This window comes from Capsicum annuum, chromosome 1, assembly GCF_002878395.1.
Source record: "Capsicum annuum cultivar UCD-10X-F1 chromosome 1, UCD10Xv1.1, whole genome shotgun sequence".
In the NCBI taxonomy this organism is placed as follows: Eukaryota; Viridiplantae; Streptophyta; class Magnoliopsida; order Solanales; family Solanaceae; genus Capsicum; species Capsicum annuum.
The window spans coordinates 3,334,929-3,356,652 of NC_061111.1; the positions used below are offsets into that span (position 1 = coordinate 3,334,929).

The 21,724-nt window shown below is 31.5% G+C and overlaps 2 protein-coding genes across 17 annotated transcripts; both read left to right on the plus strand.

Annotated features, from left to right (window-relative positions):
* LOC107864733 lies at positions 1–4,390 on the plus strand. Of its 9 annotated transcripts, none has more exons than XM_016711173.2 (7): positions 1–128; positions 2,449–3,030; positions 3,204–3,351; positions 3,442–3,572; positions 3,732–3,794; positions 3,881–3,949; positions 4,049–4,390. In XM_016711173.2, the coding sequence occupies exons 2-7, from the start codon at positions 2,839–2,841 to the stop codon at positions 4,121–4,123; spliced, it is 678 nt and encodes a 225-aa protein (XP_016566659.1). In that variant the 5' UTR covers positions 1–128; positions 2,449–2,838; the 3' UTR covers positions 4,124–4,390. The 9 variants fall into 9 exon arrangements, with proteins under 9 accessions (XP_016566659.1, XP_047270481.1, XP_016566654.1 ...); XM_047414525.1 differs by having other exon boundaries at positions 11–128; positions 3,881–3,967; XM_016711168.2 differs by having other exon boundaries at positions 13–293.
* A 10,309-nt stretch (positions 4,391–14,699) lies between these two features.
* Positions 14,700–21,038, plus strand: LOC107864746 (E3 ubiquitin-protein ligase At3g02290). 8 transcript variants are annotated; one of them, XM_047415312.1, is made up of 6 exons: positions 14,883–14,923; positions 16,942–17,086; positions 18,505–18,638; positions 19,978–20,425; positions 20,510–20,619; positions 20,723–21,038. In XM_047415312.1, exons 3-6 carry the CDS (start codon positions 18,567–18,569, stop codon positions 20,753–20,755), a joined length of 663 nt encoding a protein of 220 aa, XP_047271268.1. In that variant the 5' UTR covers positions 14,883–14,923; positions 16,942–17,086; positions 18,505–18,566; the 3' UTR covers positions 20,756–21,038. The 8 variants fall into 8 exon arrangements, with proteins under 8 accessions (XP_016566666.1, XP_047271484.1, XP_047271268.1 ...); XM_047393410.1 differs by having other exon boundaries at positions 14,896–15,147; XM_016711180.2 differs by lacking the exon at positions 16,942–17,086 and having other exon boundaries at positions 14,700–14,885.
* Positions 21,039–21,724: the final 686 nt, after the last annotated feature.

Genomic DNA, 21,724 nt, shown 5'->3' on the forward strand with positions numbered 1-21,724 from the left:
GCCAATTGGACCGTACAAGTGGGTCACCCATCATCTTCTCTCTCTCTCTCTCTCTCTCTCTGTTATTTCTTTAGCAGTAGAAGAAACAGCTCCTTTCCATTTCCAATAGCAGTTGTGCAACATTTACTGTATGCTCTCTCTCTCTAGATAACTGTAATACTCCAATTATTACTATTTACTCTCTCTAGATTACTCGAAAAAAATCGTGCATTTTGTGCACTCTAATTCTCCAAACTCTGATTTTTTTTTTCTGAATCCACTGTTGAGTGACTGGTATTTGCATTCACACTCAGGTAATGGATTTGACGTGTTTGGATTTGCTACAGTTTGGTGTATGAGTGAGTGTGTGTGTGTTTTATGCATTGTAAAAAAATTGAACAAGTTTTTTTGCCTTTCAATTTGAAATGAAATTTGTTAGTAATTTTGAGTTATTCTCGAATTTGCAGTTTATTTTGTTCAAATCTTCTGAATTTTTGCTTTTGGTTGAGTTTTCTACAGTTTTGTATGTGTGTTTTATGCACTGTGAAAGAAATGAAACTCTTTTTTTGCTTTGAATTTGAATTTTGTTAATAATTGTGAGGTCTTATCTAATTTGCTGTTTTTTTGGGGGGTTCGTTTCTACTGATTTTTTGCTTTTGGTTGAGTTTTCTACAGTTTTTATGTGTGTTTTATGCATTGTGAAGAAAAAAAAAACTTTTGCCTTTTTCAAATTGAAATTGATTAATAATTCTGAGCTCTTCTCTAATTTGCTATTTTTTTTTTGTTTGTTTCTACTGAATTGTTTGCTTTTGATTGAGTTTTCTACAGTTTTGTATGTGTGTTTTATGCATTGTGAAAAAAAAAAACCTTTGCCTTTTTCAAATTGAAATTTATTAACAGTTCTGAGCTCTTTATCTAATTAACAGTTTGTTTGTTTGTTTGAATCTACTGAATTTATTGAGCAATTTCAGCATATTGCTTGCTTATTTTTTCTACAGTTTGATATGTGTTTTATGCATTTAAAAAAAAACTTCTGTCTTTTTCAATCTGACATTGAAATTAATAATTCTGAGCTGTTTATCTACTTCTTGCAGTTTTTTTTGTTCGAATCAACTGAATTTGTCGAACGATTTGACGTGTTTGCTTTTTTTGCTGGATTTTTTTTTGTACAGTTTGGTTTATGTGTGTTTTACGCATTGTGAAAAAGACTTTTTCTCTTTTTCAAATTGAAATTGATTAAGAATTCTTAGCTCTTATCTAATTTGCAGTTTGTTTGTTTGAATCTACTGTATTTGTTGAGCAATTTCAGCATAAACAAACTTCTTTCTTTTTCAATTGGAAAATTGAGATTAATAACTCTGAGCTCTTCTCTAATTTTCAGTTTTGTTTTTCTAATCTACTGATTTAGTTGAACAATTTCAGCTGATTGTTTGTTACAGTGTTACCTTTTTGAAGTTTTATATTGGGAAATTTGCTTTTGCTTGATTTTTTTCTACAGTATGGTGTGTGTTTTATGCATTGTGAATTTTTTTCACACTTTAGTCTTTTTCAATTTGAAGTTGATTAATAATTTTGAGCTCTACTCTAATTTGAAGTTTATTTTTGTTCAAATCTGCTGTAATTGCTTGTTTGAGTGTCACTTTTTTTGAAGTTTTACATTAGGAAACTGCTTTTGCTTGATTTTTTCCCTACAGTTTGGTCTTTGGTGTGTGTTTTAAGCACTGTGGAAAAAAAGAACTTTTGTCTTTTCCAATTTCAATTTAATAATTCTGAGTTCTTCTCTAATTTGCAGTTTTTATGTTCAATTTGTTGAACGATTACAGCATGATTGCTTGCTTGATTTTTCACCTTTTTAAAGCTTTTACATAGGGAAATTGCTTTTTCTAAAAAATAAAATAAAATCTTGTCAAATCAACTATTCTGGTTTTTTTTTTTTTTTTTTTTGGGGGGGGGGGGGGGGGGGGGGGCGTGGGGGGCATTTAAATCAACAATACTACGAATTTGTAGTATCATGCATATTTGTCTGCCTTATTCCTTGTGCATTTTTCTTTTTGTCGGTATATTATATCTGATCTTCATCTTAGCTAAGTACGTTTTTTTTGCTAATTTTTATTGACTTAGAGAGGTCAAGCTTAGTTAATTACCTTAATCTTAAAATGGATATGCTTTAGAAATAACATTTTTTTTAATATGCTGTAGATTTTAGTGGATCATGCATTCTTGCATTTATTACTCATGCTGAATCCGTGACTTGCAGAAATTTTATTGCTTGTTGGCTCATATAGCATTCAACATTCCATAAGTAATTTCGTGTCAGTACATCAGATTGTAAAGATCACTCTCTTTTTGTGCATCTACTTTTAGTATATGTGGCTGTATGAAAATGCCTTATTTGGACAGTTTAGTGTCAATACTTTGTGGGAATTATTTAGGTACCCTTTTTGACATTCTTGATAGTTGCTTTTTCAGGATTTTCGTTTGAGATAGGGAGTTCTACTTCTTCTTTAGGGTGATTGATTCTCGTTCTTGAAACTTAAAAAGATTTCAGTCTCTGTCAGCAAAGCAATTCTGTTGTGAGGTGAATCCTGTTGTTGGGACTGAATTGATATTCTTGGGATTTAGTTCTGTACTGGAAGTTGGTTTACGTTACATTGAAGTTGGAGTTTGATCTGCTACCCAAGTCGGTTGTCATTGGCGCTTTGTTATTTCATTATATGATTGAAATGAGGAGCAAGGGAGAAAGAATTAGCCACTATGTAGAATTCCATAGTTTGGTTTACCAGTAGCTAATTTAGTTTGGATCTCCATTGCCATCTTCATTGGGATCACTGATTTAGTTTAGTTGTTGAGACGAGCAAAATGCTGGAGACTCAACTATGTCCTGCTCGGGTGTTATCACCTTTCCGCGAAGAGAGTGGTGACGAGGAACTGTCTGTACTTCCAAGGCATACCAAAGTTATTGTGACGGGAAATAACAGAACTAAGAGTGTTTTGCTGGGGCTTCAGGGGGTTGTCAAGAAGGCTGTTGGACTTGGTGGTTGGCATTGGCTGGTGAGTGGTTCATTCTTTTTAGAAGTGTATTTATTTTTTCCTTGTTACCTGACGTCCCCAACTGTCCAGAATGAATATCTAGTGAAATCTACTATTTAGCATCCTTGTTTTCTGATTCTGTTGTCGATTTGATTTTTGAATGAATTTTCAAACTTCTTTTTCTCAAATTGAAGGTTTTGAAAAATGGGGTTGAAGTCAAGCTACAAAGAAATGCATTGAGCGTGCTAGAACCTCCCACGGGGGATGAAGAAGACGATGAATATGACTTTGATGACTCGACCAGTGGTTCAGACATTGGTGAAAAAGAAAACCATCACTTTGGTTAGTCTCCATTGTCTGAACTTTGTTTTAATCAGTTCTTCTAATTTCTGAAAAGGTTTCTTATTTGATTATAATCCTTGTATTTGGAAGCTACTGGTGTCGTATACAGAAAAGTGAGCAAGCCTAGAGTTCGTTATACAAGGCCATGGGCCTTGTCTGGACCACCAAAGACAATGAACCGTAGCAATTGCAGAGAAGTTGACCCTAACTATTTGCAACCGGTAAGCACACATAAAGAAAAGTTTTCCTCTGCCCGGTGTTTGAACTGCTTTTTGTTGATGTTGTGGTGTTACAGAAACGTAGTTTATTTTTTGTGAATTGTGACGGTCTTGCTTGAACATGCTTGTTTTATTAAATTGTTTCTTTTTTTGGACTATCAGAGGTTGAACTTGGCAAAACTAGGAACTGGTTCATTATGGAGGTACTGGCGAAACTTCAACCTTGTAAGTCTCTGCTAGCATGAATCATTTTTCTACGATCAATCAAACAGATTGGTTCAAGTTATTAAACATGCTTCGCGTAAATGCAGGCACATATTAGCCCTAACCCGACAAAGGATCAACTGCTCAGCGCTGTTCAGCAGCACTTCTCGTCACAGGTCTGGTTCATTTTCACGGTATTCTTAACTTCACAATCTTACTCACCCCCGCCCCCCCCCCCCCCAAATTTTCCTAACGGATGCTTCCAATCTTTGCAGCGAGTTGACGAGGTACAAGTGGTGGTGGAATTTATCCGTGCAGCCAAGAGATTAAGATCAACTGATACACATTGAGATTTGTTGATGATGATGATAAAAGGGAAATTTGTGAAGAAGGTTGGATTATTATGTGTAATATAATGCATATATAGAGTAAATATTTATGAACCTCTAACTTAGTTCAGCTAATTATAGCAACTCTACTAATGGAGACTAGGTGGGAGCTTCTTTGTTAGCTTACTCCCCCAAAAATTGTCTCCCGGATCCCTAACCTTTGTATTATGGGGCTTTGACCCAGACCCGAACCCGGTTGATATTTATAACCTTCATTTCTAGTGTGAATCTTACCTTTTCTTTTTTGCTTTCTTGGTGACTGAAATCCACGTCTTAAAATCGCAATATTATTCTCAAGTTGGTACTTTCATCTATCCATTAGTGGACGGTTTTATCTGATATGTGTTTGGGATTGTCGGTGACAGTAATAGATATCTCGTGAAATTAGTTGTATGATTATGCATGCTCCATGTGCCATTGTTATAGAAAATGAAGGGTGTATGATCACACCATCCATTTCCATTATATAAAAATGCAAACTTAAATTCATTCTTAAACCTTTGGGACAGCAAATTATTTATGCTGTACATGTCTTAATCAAGCTTATTTGGCTTTATCCTTTTCTTTTTATTTTCTTTTTGGCTGTATTTGTTGACATTCTTGATCAATAAAAATATCTCAAACCATAATTTATTTATTTATTTATTTATTTATTATTTTGTATGTAAAAATTTGTGGATGTGGAAGCCAGGCTGTAAATAGGTGTCACGAGTCAACTATAAGTTGGCAGATGTAGACCCATTGGTGTGGGGTTTTATTTTTATTAAATATAGCTACCAACCGAAGAGATACCATATTTGTGCAACCATACCTAACATTGGCTTCACATTAATATTTGATATAAAGATAGCATTAAAACTTCTTCAATGTTAGAAATTTAGAAAAGGCCAAAACCTCAAAAGTTTATTGTATGTAGCCTCAATTTCTACGCTTTTAACTTGTGATTTGAATGATATTAATTTTACAGTTACTTCAAGACTTTGTTCTTCGATAATATTTGAAGAGGGTAAAAGAATTATGATATGAGAGATTGAGAAGAGTCCCTTTCTCTTCACGTTACTTACATTAAAAGTTGGTGCCAAAACAATTCTATTATTGGTCCCTACAAAAGATTTTATGCAAAAGATTAGAGGTGCTTCTTTGGATTTGCTCTATTATTTCTGTTTTAGTGGACCCATATTGTTCCCTCCACTCATAAATAGTTATTTACACGATTGTTATTTGAAAATGAGGAAGGTGATTTATAATGGTTAGTAAAATTTGAGGAGAATTATGAAATCCTTATCTCCAAATTTCAATTGAGGCAAAACAATAATACAAGAATATATTTGGTGTAATTTCATAAATGGGATATGAAGAAGATAAATCGTATGTGGATCTTATTTCTATCTTTGTGAGTTAAAAAAATATTCACTAATAAATTATCCGTTTAAAAGAAATATTTCAAGTGTAATCTGAAAAAAAAAAATTAGCAATATACGCAGAAGAATAAGAGACTACACTTAAAAAACGATCACCCCACCTCTCATACATAAAATGTGACACCACTCGACTATAATAAGAGATTCATCAATTTATACGAAGGTAAAAATGAGTAATTTATTCTTATTTATTTAAGTCTAGATCGATAATCACTTTTTTCAAACGTGAGAAAACTCCTCCATGATAATATTTTTGAAGTTTAAATTCTAGTCCATGTGAAACTTCAACTTAAATGTATTTCATAACTATAATTTAACAACTCTATAATGCTGACTAATTTGGAATTATAAGTCCTAAAAGTAGACAAACCACATTATTTTTGCATTTAAAATTTGTGAGGTGGGGGATACCTTTGCGTTATATTCTTTCTTTATGTTGATGCCATTATTTTTCTATGCGAAGTCAAACAACATATGGAGTGTAGTTTCGTATTTATTCGTCACTTTTCTCCGATTATGGTAGTCCAACTTGTTTAAAAACATACAAATTAAGCCTAGGTATGGATTCACACGAATACAATAATTTTTGCTTGGACTCTTATATATATTAAAAAAATTATTATAGGAAGGTGTGGAGAATTCGGATTAGGGTGAAGGGTTAGTGGGTAGGAGTTCGATCGCTATAGTAGGGAAGAGTGCTTAGTTTGTGTCTGTGCTGAAGTTTCTTGTTCGTGGTGTTTCGGTGGCTTTGAATAGATAGTTTATGATATTACCTTGTTGGTGTCTTGTTTCCTTTATTATCTAGCAGTGTATTATCCCATTTCGTTGTGTGCTTTTATAGTTTATGATTTTTTGTTTGTTATACTATTATCTGTCATGAGCCGAGGTCTATCAAAAACAACTTCTTTATTTCATCTAATGTAGTGGTATGGCTGCGCGTACACTTTACCCGCCCTAGACCGCATTTTGTGGAATACTAATTAAGTTGTTGTTGTTGCATTAAGTATCTATAAATAATTGACTTTGAATTTAATTACTTATGATTGTATTTATTTAAGGTTGAGATATGAACGCATAAACTTCAAATCTTGAATTTACCTGAAATTATATATACGTCGATTTATGAGTAATGTTTTTATAAGGGATCAAATAGACCTTATTGGTGTATGGGGTAAAAAATTGGGCATGACACGTGGACGAATCGGGAATCGACATATTACAAGAAGAATAAGTCAAACGTGACTCAACACCGTGGCACATGAGTATCCCTCCAATCTTTAACTGAAAAAAAGTAGCCACATTTGTAACGGATTCAAACTCACGACATATGAGATGTTAGTAAAGCCCGCCTAATTTAAAAAATACGAAACCCCGAAGGATTCAAACTCACGACATATGAGATATTAGTAAAACCCGCCTAGTTTCAAAAATACGGGATTGCGGGTCAAGATAAGGTCAAGAGTCAAGTCGTTGTGGAATACAATAACCTCTTTTAACGAATTCGCTCTATTATCTCCCATTTTCGATCGAGCTTTCGTTCTAATAATATCTGTGTGTAAGAAATAGGTCAAAATGGGCTTACGATATTTGGGCTTAGTACAAAATATTTGGGCTTGTTGGGCTTTTAGTATAAGGCTTTCAACTTTTGGACATTCCACAGCTTTGTTGCCAGTCTTTCTTTTTGGAAAAAAACTAACCCAATTTAAACTTAAGCCCACCTATCAAAGAAAGAAAGAGAAACAACGTAAATCACGACAGTTTGAAGCTTGATTATAGAAAATTTCGATAATTTACATAATTACTGAAAAAATTTAATTTTGAGTCTGTCGAAATACATAAACTGATACATCCAAAGAGGATACATTCTTTCTTGTAAAGATACACAATTAGCTCCCGAAATATTTTTTTTTATTTTAGATCTGTTGAGATACATAATACATCAAACGAAGATACATTTTTTCCTTGTAAAAGTACATATTATTTCCTAATACATTTTTTCGATTTTGAGTCTGTCGAGATACGTAATTAGCTCCCGATACATCCAGCGAAAATACATAATTACTTAAAAATTTTATAATTACTTTGTAAAAGTGGAGATATGCGTAGATATAATAAGTTAAGGTGTATTTTTATGTTATTTTTCCTTGAATTATTTAGTTTTTGTTTGTTCCTATATTTAATAGTTGTGCAAATGCTATAACCTTTAGGAGATTATCCATTCAAAAATCGTTTGATTCGAGTCTAAAATTTACTCATATATTTGATTGATTCGAGTCTAAAGTTTGCTCATATGTTTGTGTACTGTACATGCCCTGAACTATCTGAAATAGCTTAAAAATACCCCTCGTTACATTTTTGGCTCAAAAATACCCCTCCGTTAAATATTTGGCTAAAAAATACCCCTCCCTCTAACGGAATTCGAAAAAGGTTCAAAAATACCCCTCGTTAGTTTTTTGTCTCAAAAATACCCCTCCCCTTAACGAAATTCCACCAAGCATACCACCTAGATAAAAAAATAAAAATATGTCGCTATGCCACATTACCATCCACATGTAAAATGTTATATTTTTTAATTATATGACATTCCTTTCTTATTTATTTTTCTTTTTATTTTTTTGCAAAACAGTTTTATTGATCTGAAAAAAATATGATCAGTAAAATAAAAAAATTCTAAAAATATTTAAATAAAATAAATCAGTGTTTTTACTGAATTTAGTTTAACGTTTTTGGAATTCTCGACATTGGAAAGATATTAAATAAATTTTGTTAAAGGAGTACAAATTATTCAATTTTTTTCATTATATGATAAACTTTTCACTTAGATTATTAAAGAAAATTATATCCATGTTTTTCTAATGATTAAAACATATCAAATGTCATTTACTTTTCTGAAAGTGAAATTTTCAAAAATTCTAAGAATACTTGATGATTAAACATAAAATTAGAAAAACTATCAACATTCATTGAGTTCAGAAAAAATAAATCAACATCACTGAATATAATTTTTTTTTATTTAACTCTTTTATCAAGAAAAAAGGAATGTCATATAATTAAAAAATACTAACATTTTACATGTGGATGGTAATGTGACATAGTCACGTGATTTTTTTTTTACGGAAAAGGCTCAAAAATATTTCGACTTTGATGATCCTAATGGGATTTGATCGATCTTGTCTTTTAGGGAATCCCTGGTGTAACAGTGAAGTTGCAGCCATGTGATCAGGAGGTTATGTGATCAGGTTGTATAGTTGTGACTTATGAGGTGAAGTCGTGCATTTATATGATATGTTTCTTCCCTAGTCCCTGTTCATAGTTAGAGCCTTTAACCAACAATTCTCATCTCAACGTTTGTTCTATGTTTTGTTATAACCACTTCAGTGGTCATATTAAAACTATAGTTACAATCTACAATGTATTTATAATTTACTCACTATGCTATTGTGCTTCTGCTTCATGTGTTAAACTTTAATATTCAAGAAATTTTAGAGGTCGATATAATAAGTTGGCTAACTTTTCTGGTGAAGTGAAACAATTTCTTTCTACTATTATTCATTCTGTAAGTATGATTAAATTTTGAATTTCATTAGGAAGTACTACAACAAATAATACATCAAGGTATTTTTTAGCCTTTTTCTTAAAAAAAAAAATACTTGACTTTGCCGCATTACCATCCACATGTAAAATGTTTGTATTTTTTAATTATATGACATTCCTTTCTTCTTGATGAAAGAGTTAAATAAAAAGATTATATTCAGTGATGTTGATTTATTTTTTCTGAACTCAATGATTGTTGATAGTTTTTCTAATTTTATGTTTAATCATCAAGTATTCTTAGAATTTTTGCAAATTTCACTTTCAGAAAAGTAAATGACATTTAATATATTTTAATCACTAGAAAAACATGGATATAATTTTCTTTAATAATCTAAGTGAAAAGTTTATCATATAATGAAAAAAAATTGAATAATTTGTACTCCTTTAACAAAATTTATTTAGTACCTTCTCAATGTCGAGAAATTCCCAAAACGTTAAGCTAAATCCAGTAAAAACATTGATTTATTTTATTTAAATATTTTAGAATTTTTTAATTTTATTGATCATATTTTTTTTTTCCAAATCAATAAAACTGCTTTGCAAAAAAAAGAAAAAGAAGAAGAAGAAAGGAATGTCATATAATTAAAAAATATATCATTTTACATGTGGATGGTAATGTGACATAGCCACGTGTTTTTTTTTTTATCTAGATGACATGCTTGGTGTAATTTTGTTAAGGAGGGGGGGGGGGTATTTTTTAGCCAATATTTAACAGAGAGTTATTTTTGAGCAAAAAAACTAACGAGGGGTATTTTTTATCCATTTCAGATAGTTCAGGGGTATTTTTGATCCTTTTCCGAATTTCGTTAGATGGAGGGATATTTTTAAGCCAAATATTTAACGGAGGAATATTTTTAAATCAAAAATCTAACGGGGGATATTTTTAAACTATTTCAAATAATTCAGGGGTATTTTTGAGCCTTTTCATCCCAAAAAGGGACAACAGTTGAAAATTTGATTAAAAAATTTTGAAAAGGTGGTAATAAAACTCCATTAGATGCATTATTACTTTGAATGATAACTTATTGAGACAATATTTTATTCCAATCATGAAAAGTGTCATGGATTTAAAATGATTGTTCTCCACTCTTAATTACCACAATTCTGTTGGTTACATTATATTATTTTTTTATTTTTGTTTTGTTGCTAAGTAAGTCGATCCAATATTAGTATACATTATCCTACATAATTTTGAACTAACATATCTTGATTACTTTATTAAATGGATTACATTAAAGATATGAGATCATCCTTGTGATTTCTACAACTATTTTATACATGTATAAAGTTCAAGTATCAAAATAGCTTTTTTTAAAATTTCATAATCATAAAGCTTATTATTTTTTCCATTTCAATTTATTTGAAGCGTTGTCAAACTGAAAAAAGTCATTCTATTTTTTTAACAAATTAAAAAATAATAAAAACAATAAATTAAAATGGGAAGAGTAAAGTTAATAGTGAAACTTTGAAAACATACGTATCATGATTGCATAAAGATATTAAAAAGATCTTGAGTTTAATATATAACCTATAAGTAACTTTTAAGGAAGCAAAAAATGGGCCACCCTTTATTTTATAAGATCATAAGATGTTTACATTTGATTTTGATTTAATTTTTTAAATCAAAGATTTTGAATAAGTGGTTTTGGGAAAATATTATTAGTTTGTATGTCGTAGTTTGTTTTGGAATTTTTTTTTATTTGATTAACGAAATAATTTGTAACTACATAAATAATTCGGCTATGCATTTATAATTTTGTTCTACCCACATAAATAATATTTCAACTTCTTTGAAAATTCTTATTATTGTTTTTTCTCTTGAAGTTTCCCATGACGTGTCAATTTTTCTATGTACTACTAAGAAAAAAAAATACCAATATGAATAGTAAGTTTGGTAAACAAGGCAAGAAAGGTGGCTATCTCACTTATCCCCTAAATATTTGGAAACTTCCTCAAAATGTACTATTGACAATGACACATGTATCTCAAAGATATTGATAATTTATTCGTACTTGATATTTATATTAAATTAATAAATATAAAATACGTATTTCATACAAAGAAAAGGAGCTAAGTATTTGACATAATTCGATAATTTGATTAAAGTTTTATATTTATACTAAGAAATTATTTTCTATAAAAAAATGAATCTTAAATATTTACTGAATTAAGGGCGTAGGCGTAGCTATATACGTCAAAGAATGATCAGTTGAATAAATATATTAGATGTGTTGATATTGGATTGCGTTAAGCTTGTACTGTTACTTCATATTTGAGAATAACATACTCTTTAAAATAGTCTAACTATAATATATTTCTCTCATAAAATGATAACTATATATACATCTCCATTATTGTTGTATTAAAAATTTAAGACAAAAAATAGCAATAATTTCCAAAAAAAAAAGGTCATACTTATTTTGGAACATATATACTCCCTCCATTCCATTTTACTTTATTTTTATTGATTTTAACTACGAATATATTTTATTAAATTAATCTTTTAATAATGATCTAAAACTTTAAATTTGATTGTTATTTTAGTTATTTAATACCGAGGGTAAAAAAGAGAAAATATATATTTTCTCCATTTCTTTTTATTTACTCTATTTGAATTGGGCACACTCTTTAATTAACCTCTTATCCCTATAAAATTAAAAGTAATTTTATCAGTATATCCCTAACTAAAATGTATAACTCTTTACAAATTAATAACGATTACATCTATTGAACAAGGGCTTAATAGGAATATTTTGATCAAACTATTCTTCAATAATTAAAAAAGTAAATATTTAAAAATATAAGTACAACTCAAATGAAGGAAATAAAAAGAAATGAAGAAAGTAGTAACAGACTTCTCTTGATTTTAAAAATTAGCTAAATGAATTAAAATAATTATTTTAATATAAAAATCAAGTAAAATAATTTTTTTAAAAAGTAATTTTTTTTTACCAATAATTGAGGCTAAAGTGAACGAATTAAAAATATAGTAAGTACTCTCTCCGTCCCATTTTACCTGTCTCGAATTTTTTAATATAATTTTCTCATTTTATTTGTCATTTCTCACGAATCAAGAAAAGATAAATTATTTTTTCATATTTTATCTTTTGCATTAATTATTTTTTCTTCAAATTAAAATGTAAATATCATTTAATAGAGATACTATGATAAACTAGCAATGTTATTAATTGTTTTTCTTAATCAATATGCCAAGCTAAATTAAGACATACTCCCTCCGTCCCAAATTATCCGTCTCAAATTTCCTAATTTGATTTCCCGTTTTACTTGTCTTTTTTCATTAATCAAGACGAGACGTATTTTTTTTTTTTCATGTTTTACCTTTTGCATTAATTATTTTTTCTTCAAATTAAATTGTAAATACTCCCCCCGTCCCATTTTACTAGTCCCAAATTTCTTAATTTATTGTCCCATTTTACTTATCTTTTTTTACTTATCAAGACAAAACATTTTTTTTTTCTCATTATACCTTTAGTGTAATTGATTACTCCTTATTATTAATATTCTTGAAAAATATTACAAAGAGGAGTACCATTAAGAATATAAATAGTGCTTTTGTATTAGCCATCCATCAATATTAGAACCAACAACAAGACATAATTAAAAGGGGTAAAATGATAAAGTTACATTACCAATCATTGTTTTCTTAATAGCTGTGTCATCCTAATTTAGGACGGGTAAAATGGGATGGAAGGAGTATCATTTAATAAAAATACTATAATAAATTAGATATGTTATTAATTATTTTTTTTAATTATTGTGTCATCTTAATTTGAAATGGATAACTTAAAACGGAGAAAGTATAAAATAAAACCAAAGGAGTACTATGGAATTTTCACATTAATTATTTATTCATGTATTTACGGACTTTCACACTCTCACGCATTAGTCGTTGCCCCGTACAAATTTCCCAAAAGAAAGAATAAATCAAAGTCCTTTTCCAATTCCCACATTAATTATTAATAATGAATTATTTGTACGATTCATTTAATATTACTTCATTCGTCTACTCCCTCCGTTTCATTTTATTCGTCCTAAATTTTTTAATTTGGTGTCCTATTTTACTTATTAAGACAAGATAATTTTTTTTTTTCATATTTTACCCTTTGCGTTAATTACTTTTTCTTTAAATTAAAATATAAACATCATTTAATAAGGGTACTATGGTAAACTAACCATGTTATTTATTATTTTTCTTAATAGCTGTGCCATTCCAATTTGGGATGAGTAAAATAGAACGGAGGGAGTACTATATTGTCTTGGAGTAATTAGTGTAAGCTGCTGTCGTAGGATGTAAAAATCATTTATACACGTAAGTGAAAATATTTTGCGAAAATATAAGTTAAGATTTATGTATAATAGATTTTTATGACCTAATTTTTCTTCAAATTTAACACGTAGCAGAATTTTTAACACACCAAACGGAGAAATGATTCATCAAAAATAATTATTTTATTTATTATATTCATAAAGTAATAGGAGTATAGTAGACTTACCATTTTATTTTTTTTTATTTTTCATCCGGTGTTTGGTGTTCGCATTGGAGCCCCGATTAATTCGGATCGCGCGTTGCAGGGCCCATTAAGGCAGCAACGCTCTCAACAACGTTTTCTCCATACCCAGGGTCGAACCCTTGATCTTTGATTAAGGGTGAAACAACTCCACCAATTGCACCACAACCCATATTGGTCATTCTATTTATTATTACTTCTTAAGAAATTGTTGTTGAATCTAAGCAAGTAAAAATACGCGGAAGAGTAATAACAATAGCAATAAATATATTGTTGTAGTATTACTATTATCTGATCATAAGGTATCCGTTTGAGCTGTGAAAGCCTCTTGTAAATATACAGAATAAGATAATATACAATTGATTCTTATGGTTCAGCCATTTCTCAAATTTTACATATAATGAATTTAGTACATCAAACTATCTTTTATGTTCATTAGTACTTATCCAATTTTAAAAATTAAGAAATCATTTCAAATTTATTGTTACCTATAGTTATTGTAAATTGAATTTATTATATTCAATTGAGATATAATAAATATTCTATTATTTTTTTCATTTATTTTACTTATTTTTTTTTAACTTGACATATTTATTAAGAAAAATATTAATTAAAAATATATTTTACAAAATTAATCCTATTAATGATGTTTTAAAACTCTAAAATATTAATTAAAATTGTATTTTACAAAATTAATCCTTTTGACTTGGCATATCCATTAAGAAAAATAATTAATAGCATGACTATTTTATCATAGTTCCACTATTAAATGATGTTTATATCGTGTCTTGAAATTAATTTGGAGAAAAAAATACTTAATACTAAGAATAATATAGAAAAATATTATCTTTTTTGATATATTAAAAATAACAAGTAAAATAAAAGATTTAACTAGAAAATTAGTTATAAACTTTATAAATTCATCCCTTATTTTTAAATTTCGTACGATACATAAAATTAAAGGGAGGGAGTATATAATTCCAAAATTGGAAGTGGGTGTGACACACTCTCGCACAAAATAAGCACAAGTGCCCAAACGCTCTTTCCGTCTCCACCCCGCACCCCTACCCCAACCCCACCCCCCAAATATCCCCCACCCCACCCCCCACCACCCCCAAAACCTTTCCACCGTTTTTCTACACTTTGTGCAAAATTCAATCACATACAACAGCAGCTAAGGTAAACAATCTATACATACACCAATTCTATCTCTATAGGTTTACCTTCACTGTTCATTTTTGTTGTTGTTTTCAGCTCAATTCGACTTGCTACCTTCTTTCTTTTTGGTGAATTTTGTTTAGCTTATAATGGAATTCTGGAGATTATATATATATATATATTTATTTTTTTTTGGATAAATTTTGGATTTGATTTGGTTGTTTTTGAATCATTTTTCTGACGAATTTTGAGGTGTTTGATGCGTAAGGATTGATTGATTACAGTGAGCTTCTCTAGTGTTTGTTTTGTTATTTTCAGCTTCAATTCGACTTGGTTGCTGATTTTTTTTTATTCTTGGGAATTTCAGCTTATTATGGATGTATATGGAATTCTGGTGATTGTATTTTTTTTTTTTTTGATGATTTTTTGGATTTGATTTTGATTTTGATGTTTTCTGAATCATTTTTCTTTTGAGTAATTTTGATGTGTATTAATTGCTTCATTTTTGATGTGTTTGGACTGGAAATAGGGCTTTGTTTGTGTTAATTTAATGGCGATTGAGTTGCTTGTAGTTATGTAGTGGTTGTTTTCAGCTTGAATTCGACTTGCTAATTGATTTGTTTTCTGGAATTGCTTAGCTTATTATGAAATATATATGGAATTTTGGATTTGATTTTGTTGTTTTCAGCTTGAATTCGACTTGCTAACTTTTCATTTTCCTTTATTTTGGAATTGACTTTGATGATTGGCTTTACTTATGTATTGGGGAGAGGTCAGCTGCCGTTTACTGTGTTATATGGATTTCTGTAAAACTCAATTCATTGATGAGCTCCGGAGTATCCAATGATTTCTAGTGTTTGATGCATAGTGATTGATTAATTGATTTCGATGATCTTCTGTAGTATTTATTTGCTAGTTTTCAGCTCGACTTGTTTGTCGATTTTTTTCTTTTTGGAATTGCTTAGCTTTTTATGGAGATATATGTAATGCTGGAGATTATATTATTTTTTTCATGAATTTTGTTGTTTTTGAATTATTTTTCTGTGGAATTTTGATGTGGATTGATTATTGCAGTATGGTGTGTTTGGACTGGAAATAGGGCTTTTATTATGTTAGTTTAATGGTAATTGAGTAGCTGTACTTTATGTATTGGGGAGAGATGGGGGGAGTTCAGCTGCTATTTACTGTGTTGTTATCATCCAAGAGCTTTCTGCTTATATAGACTAGATTTTGGCGGTTTGATCGATCCGCGAGAGAGTTGATTGAAAATTTCGAGTTCTCTAGCTTATTATGGATATATATGGAATTCTGGAGATTGTTTCATGAATTTTTTATTTGATTTTGAATCATTTTTCTGCGGAATGTTGATGTGGATTTATTATTGTTTCATTTTGATGTGTTGGATTGGAAGTGGCACTGTGTTAGTTTAATGGCGATTGAGTAGCTGTATTTATGTATTGGGGAGAGGTCAGCTGCTGTTTACTGTGTTATATGGACTTTTAAGTTAAAATTCAATTCATTAACATCCATGTGTATTCTGTATACGCGAGACAACAGATTCAAAAAATTCAGAGAGAACTCTGGTGCTACATGATTTTTAGTGTGTACAACTTGTTTGATGCATAGGGATTGATTGATTACAGTGAGCCTTTAGTGTGTATCTTGTTGTTTTCAGCTTGAATTTGACGTGGTTGTTGATTTTTTTTTTTTGGGGGGGGAGGGGGGGGAATTGCTTTCATTAGTTCATTAGCTTATTATGGAGATAGATTGAATGTGGATTATTTTATTTTTGCATGAATTTTGGATTTAGGATTGTTTGTTAATTTATCATGATTGATTTTGTTGTTTCTGAATCATTTTTTTTTGGAATTTTGATGTGGATTAATTGTTTCATTTTGATGTGTTTGGACTGGAAATTGGGCTTGTTCTTGTCAGTTTAATGACAATTGAATAGCTGTACTTTATGTAATGGGGAGAGGTCAGCTGCCGTTTACTGTGTTATATGGACTTTTAAGTTAAAATTCAATTCATTATCTTCCATGAGTATTATGTTTATATATAGACTGGATTTTGGCAGTTTGATCAATCCTTGAGAGAGCAGATTCAAAAATTTGAGTTCTCTCTGGTGCTTCAGTGTTGAGCTCTGGGCACCAACAAAATGCACCTTCCTTTAATTGCTATTCTATTCTTGTGAGAAGCTGCACCTGCATTTTGAGAATGAGGTGGGGGCGGGTTCAGAACGAATATTAAGCTACTGTATTTCTCTCAATTCTCTTGTAGAATTTTACAAGCTCACGCTAACCTAGTGTTGTCTAGTAACAAAGGCACCTCACGGATTTGTATGAACTTAAATGAGTACTAGTTAAAATTAATGTTCCAGATTGTGGTTCACTTGATTGATTTGATTTCAATTATATATGAACAAAGTCCAATTTTCTGGGTTTCAGTTGGCTTATTGACCTGGTAATATCAGTAAGACTAGCTTATCTTGGTAGAGATAAGTGTGAGACTCAGACCCCCTAGTTTTATAAAACCTCTAATTTGCCTTGAATAACAAGTTATTTAACAATATTTATATGGCATTGACTCTAATAGTGTGGAAGGGGTATAGAGGCATGGTGGTGGTTGTTTGTTCACAAAAGAGAGATATCATGACTAACTTGACACTTTTGCTTCTGAATTGAAAGTCAACCTGCTAATGTGTGAACTGTTTTTCCCTCTTAGCTGGTGCGGGAAATTCCGTACATTGTGGATGCAAGTATGAAAACAAAATTATACCCTTTCTAAACCTGTAGGGATCCTAACAGCGCTAGAAGTGATTCTGCTTCATTTACCAGTTTCACTCTAAACCAAATACTTAATAATTGTTGGCCTTTATCTTTTGGATGGAATTGTATTTATCTTCAAATCAGTTCTTCTTTTCCAACTTCCCAACAGCCCACCAGATACAAGCCAGTAAAGTGTTCCACTGCTTCTCCTTTCTTCTATCTGCTCCTACTCTGTCCAGCTTCTAGAAGTAGTATTGCGGGGCAAGGTCCATTTGCTTCCAAAAACAAAAGAACTGCCATAGAAATATTTTGGGCCATGGTTCATCTATACTTGGTTAATTAGTTCTATAAGTTTGTAACCCTTGATTCAACACTGGCATCTCTGTTCTAGTCCAATCACCTGAAAGTGTGGAAGGTATCACTTTCATTTTGCGAGGCCACTACAAATATTATTCAACCACGTGACATCGATTTTATATAACCATCACATAAGCTGAAACGTTTGAGATATAATTCTGTGACATAGTTTTGGTGGTTGTGCTTAGTGATAACATATTCTTTTGTCATGATCTATTGCATCTTCCTTAAATTCCCAAACTGGTCTCACTTATAAATAAATCGAACTGGTTTCTGCTAGTGAGTAATTTCCGTCAAACTATCGGAATTGCTGCTTCTTGCTCTCATAACAGTGTTTTCTCCTGATCGTTCTAGTAACTTGCTCTATTGTGTACGATGTAATATCCTTGTGCTTGCTACATCTGGAAGCATTCCTTTGATCGGTATTTTTATGATCAATCTAGAAGCCAAGCAGGCTTCCTTTGGTTCTTAAATTTGATGCATAATAATGATAGTATTATGTTGTAATGTTGCAGAGAAAAGAATGAGCAAGGTCTTAAACATTGCTGGCGGATGACCTAGATAAATTATCAGAAAAATGGGTAATTGTTGCTGCTGCTGTTGTGCTTCAAAGCGAGTGGAATTGAATGGTTCACCCTCATTCTATCGTGTAAGTGATGTATCCTCATTCCAGATGACATTTACCTTCTATTAAATCCTGAATATTTTGATTACAGAATTCTGGTTGGGAAGTCCCTTTGAAGATCAAAATTTTTTCGTAAGAGGAAAAATTGAGTTCAAGCCGCTTCCTTTCTTTTGCTGTTTTATGTAAAAACCATGCCAATTCTACTTATCAGAATTTTAATATGTTTCAAAAAGTTTAAACAGGGAAGAACTGGCAAACTTGGTGTGCAAATTTAGGGACTCATTGTCTGAGAGTTAGAAGAATTAGGACACTAACTGATAGTGTCAGATTTCTGTCCAGTGAGTGTCCATTCTCGAGGAATCATTACCCAACGTTGTATGTGTTGGTCATGCCTCATAGGATTCTAAACCTGGTTCCTGAAATCTTGCCCCTGTGCATGATGTCATAGCATGCTGTGACATCGTATAACCATTGTGGATATAGTTAATTGGACTGTTTTCTCTTTTATGTAGGGTTATCATCATTTTTTTCCTTCCTATTTTCCCCGTACCATTGTATGGACTGCGTACATCTTACCCTCCCCAGACCCCACTATGTGGGAATACACTGGGTTTGTTGTTGTTGTTGTATTTTCCCTGTACCATTGTATGCTCACTATGAGCATTTTCCAGAAAGGACCTTTGGTTCTCTTTTGCAGTTTTCTTCTTGGTATGTTTGGTTATAAGTTCATTCTATTCGCATAACCTTTTATTTTTTTCCTCCTTTTTCTACTTTGAATTATACAAGAGGGTTAATATGATTTATTTTTAACTCTTCAAAATGGGTGCGTGTCGGATTCTCCAAGAGGAGTGTATTTTTGGAGAATCTGACACGGGTGTGACATCAAAAGTGAATAGTCTGCGCAAATACCAATTCCATGCAACTGCTGCATTGTCTTGTATATAGCATAGTACATAGGTCCTTGACAAGAGCCGCTGGTCTATTATCATAGTCCGTCAGCAGTCTTTTTAGTCAAGAAAATAAGGAGGATACAGTAAAGACAAAAGGAATTGAATATAAGACTATGAATTACGTTTCTCAGTATTAGTAACTGAAGTTCACTATTACGTGGTAAATGCTTTCTATAGTGGAATATTATTGACCTTTCCAGTTGAGGGATTAACTGCTTTACAATTCTTGTCTATCGGAAATAACCTCTCTACCCCCACAAAGGCAGGGGTAAGGTCTGCGTACATCCTAGCCGCCCCAGACCCCACTTATGGGATTACACTGGTTATTTTTTGTTGTTCTAGCTGGTTTTACAATCATTCTGTATTTTGTGCTGTGCCCATATTGATCTATTCAACTTTAAAAAATTCTACAGTATCCTATGGTGCCAGAAGAGCGTGAACCCTTGTCATCTCATCATGTCACAGCTGCAGCATTCTCCACTGCGCTTTTGGTTGATACGAATCTGGACACCTCAAGTCCTGACACTTACAGACCACCTCCAATGCCAATGCCTTATGAAACATATGTAGGAAGGCCCAGGACTCCACCAGGTCCAGATAGCATCAAGAATGAGGCTGCTGTTCAAGAAACAAACAGTGAAACTGGTGGCGCACTAAACTCAGCAGACACTCCTGAAGCTGTAGACAAGGATAAAAAGGAGTCTGAAGGTAATAAAGATTCCGAAGGCAACGTGCAAACAGATATCCAGCTTGATGCAATAAAGGAAGTGGAGGATGATCTTGAGAAGTCCGAAGATCTCAAAAAATCCAATGTACCTGTAGTTTTACCACCACAAGAGGAGTGTCCCATCTGTCTTGAAGGTGAGAAATATCTTTAAACACTGCCCAACTCCTCGCTTATAGCTTCACCTAGAAACTGTAAGATGACTCTACTCCTCGTTGCAGAATACGATGCTGAGAATCCAAAAATGAGCACAAAGTGTGAGCATCATTTTCACCTTTCATGCATTCTTGAATGGATGGAGAGAAGTGAAACCTGCCCCGTCTGTGATCAGGTTTGTTTCAAACTGTAATAACCTCAACCAGATCGTTAACTAGTAATATGAATTACTGCTATTATACCATCATAATCATTGTCCTCTTCACTTTTTATTGTAGGAAACGGTTTTTAACCCTGCAATCGATGGATAGCAATGGTAATTCCGCCAATAGGTGGTTGGTTACTGAAGTGACTTATATTGTATGCGATGTTGTTCAATACTTTTGTGTCCGTGATAGTTAACAGCTTTAGCCATATAGTTTCTTCATTTGCTTCAAATCGTTGAGCTTGAATGTGGTAATAATTAGGATAATGATTGATAAGGTTAAAAAAGAGGGAGGAAGAAGAGAAAGATTGGGTTTCGATACATTGCATAGGTTCGTTTCCATTGTGAATATCCTTATTTTTAATCCACGATATATAGGCATTTTCTAATTTGCAGTTCTTTTTGTTTGTGCATTTCTGTATCTCTTACCCTAGACAAGAGTCTTTTTATTTTATTTATGTTTTTTTGGGTCATTTGATTATGAATTGGCAGCTCTATTTATGTTTGTAAATATGCAGACAGTATAGCACTCCATTTTTGTGTACAAGATCACACTTGAAGCATTCAAACTTTGTGCAATTTTGCATTTGGTTCATGTAGCTTTAAGAGTGTACTTTCTCCGTCTCAAATTATCTGTCGTGATTTTCTTGTACTAATAGGAAAAGTAGTAGATTATCCCTCTTTCTAATTAAAAGAATTTAAACGCCCCTTAAGCAACATTAATTGGGAGGGTTATTTTTAATTTAGTTTACCCTTAATGGATTTTGTGCAATCATAGATATCACCCATAAATAGGTTAAAATTGGGGATAATATTTATCTTAACTATGCAAGGGATTCGGCGAAAGTTTTTTTGAAATAATGAGAATTCAGTTCCGAGAGTCGATGAATAATGATTTGCAATAATTTACAGCTCCAAGACTCGATAATAAGAATGGTTTGCTTCACTTTTACCCTTTCCACTTAAATACATATTATTGCTATAATAACTTTAATTATGGCAAACATTACGAGCCATTCATAACTATAATGAAAACGAATTACACAAAAATCTAATGATGACTCAACATGTGACT

Excerpts from the sequence above, each read along its gene's own strand:
- LOC107864733 (XM_047414525.1), top strand. The coding sequence starts at position 2,839 with ATGCTGGAGACTCAACTATGTCCTGCTCGGGTGTTATCACCTTTCCGC. Across the intron at positions 3,352-3,441 it reads AAAAGAAAACCATCACTTTG|CTACTGGTGTCGTATACAGA; the intron begins GTTAGTCTCCAT and ends TGTATTTGGAAG. Across the intron at positions 3,573-3,731 it reads ACCCTAACTATTTGCAACCG|AGGTTGAACTTGGCAAAACT; the intron begins GTAAGCACACAT and ends TTGGACTATCAG.
- LOC107864746 (XM_016711180.2), top strand. The coding sequence starts at position 18,567 with ATGGGTAATTGTTGCTGCTGCTGTTGTGCTTCAAAGCGAGTGGAATTG. Across the intron at positions 18,639-19,977 it reads GTTCACCCTCATTCTATCGT|TATCCTATGGTGCCAGAAGA; the intron begins GTAAGTGATGTA and ends AAAATTCTACAG. Across the intron at positions 20,620-20,722 it reads CCTGCCCCGTCTGTGATCAG|GAAACGGTTTTTAACCCTGC; the intron begins GTTTGTTTCAAA and ends TTTTTATTGTAG.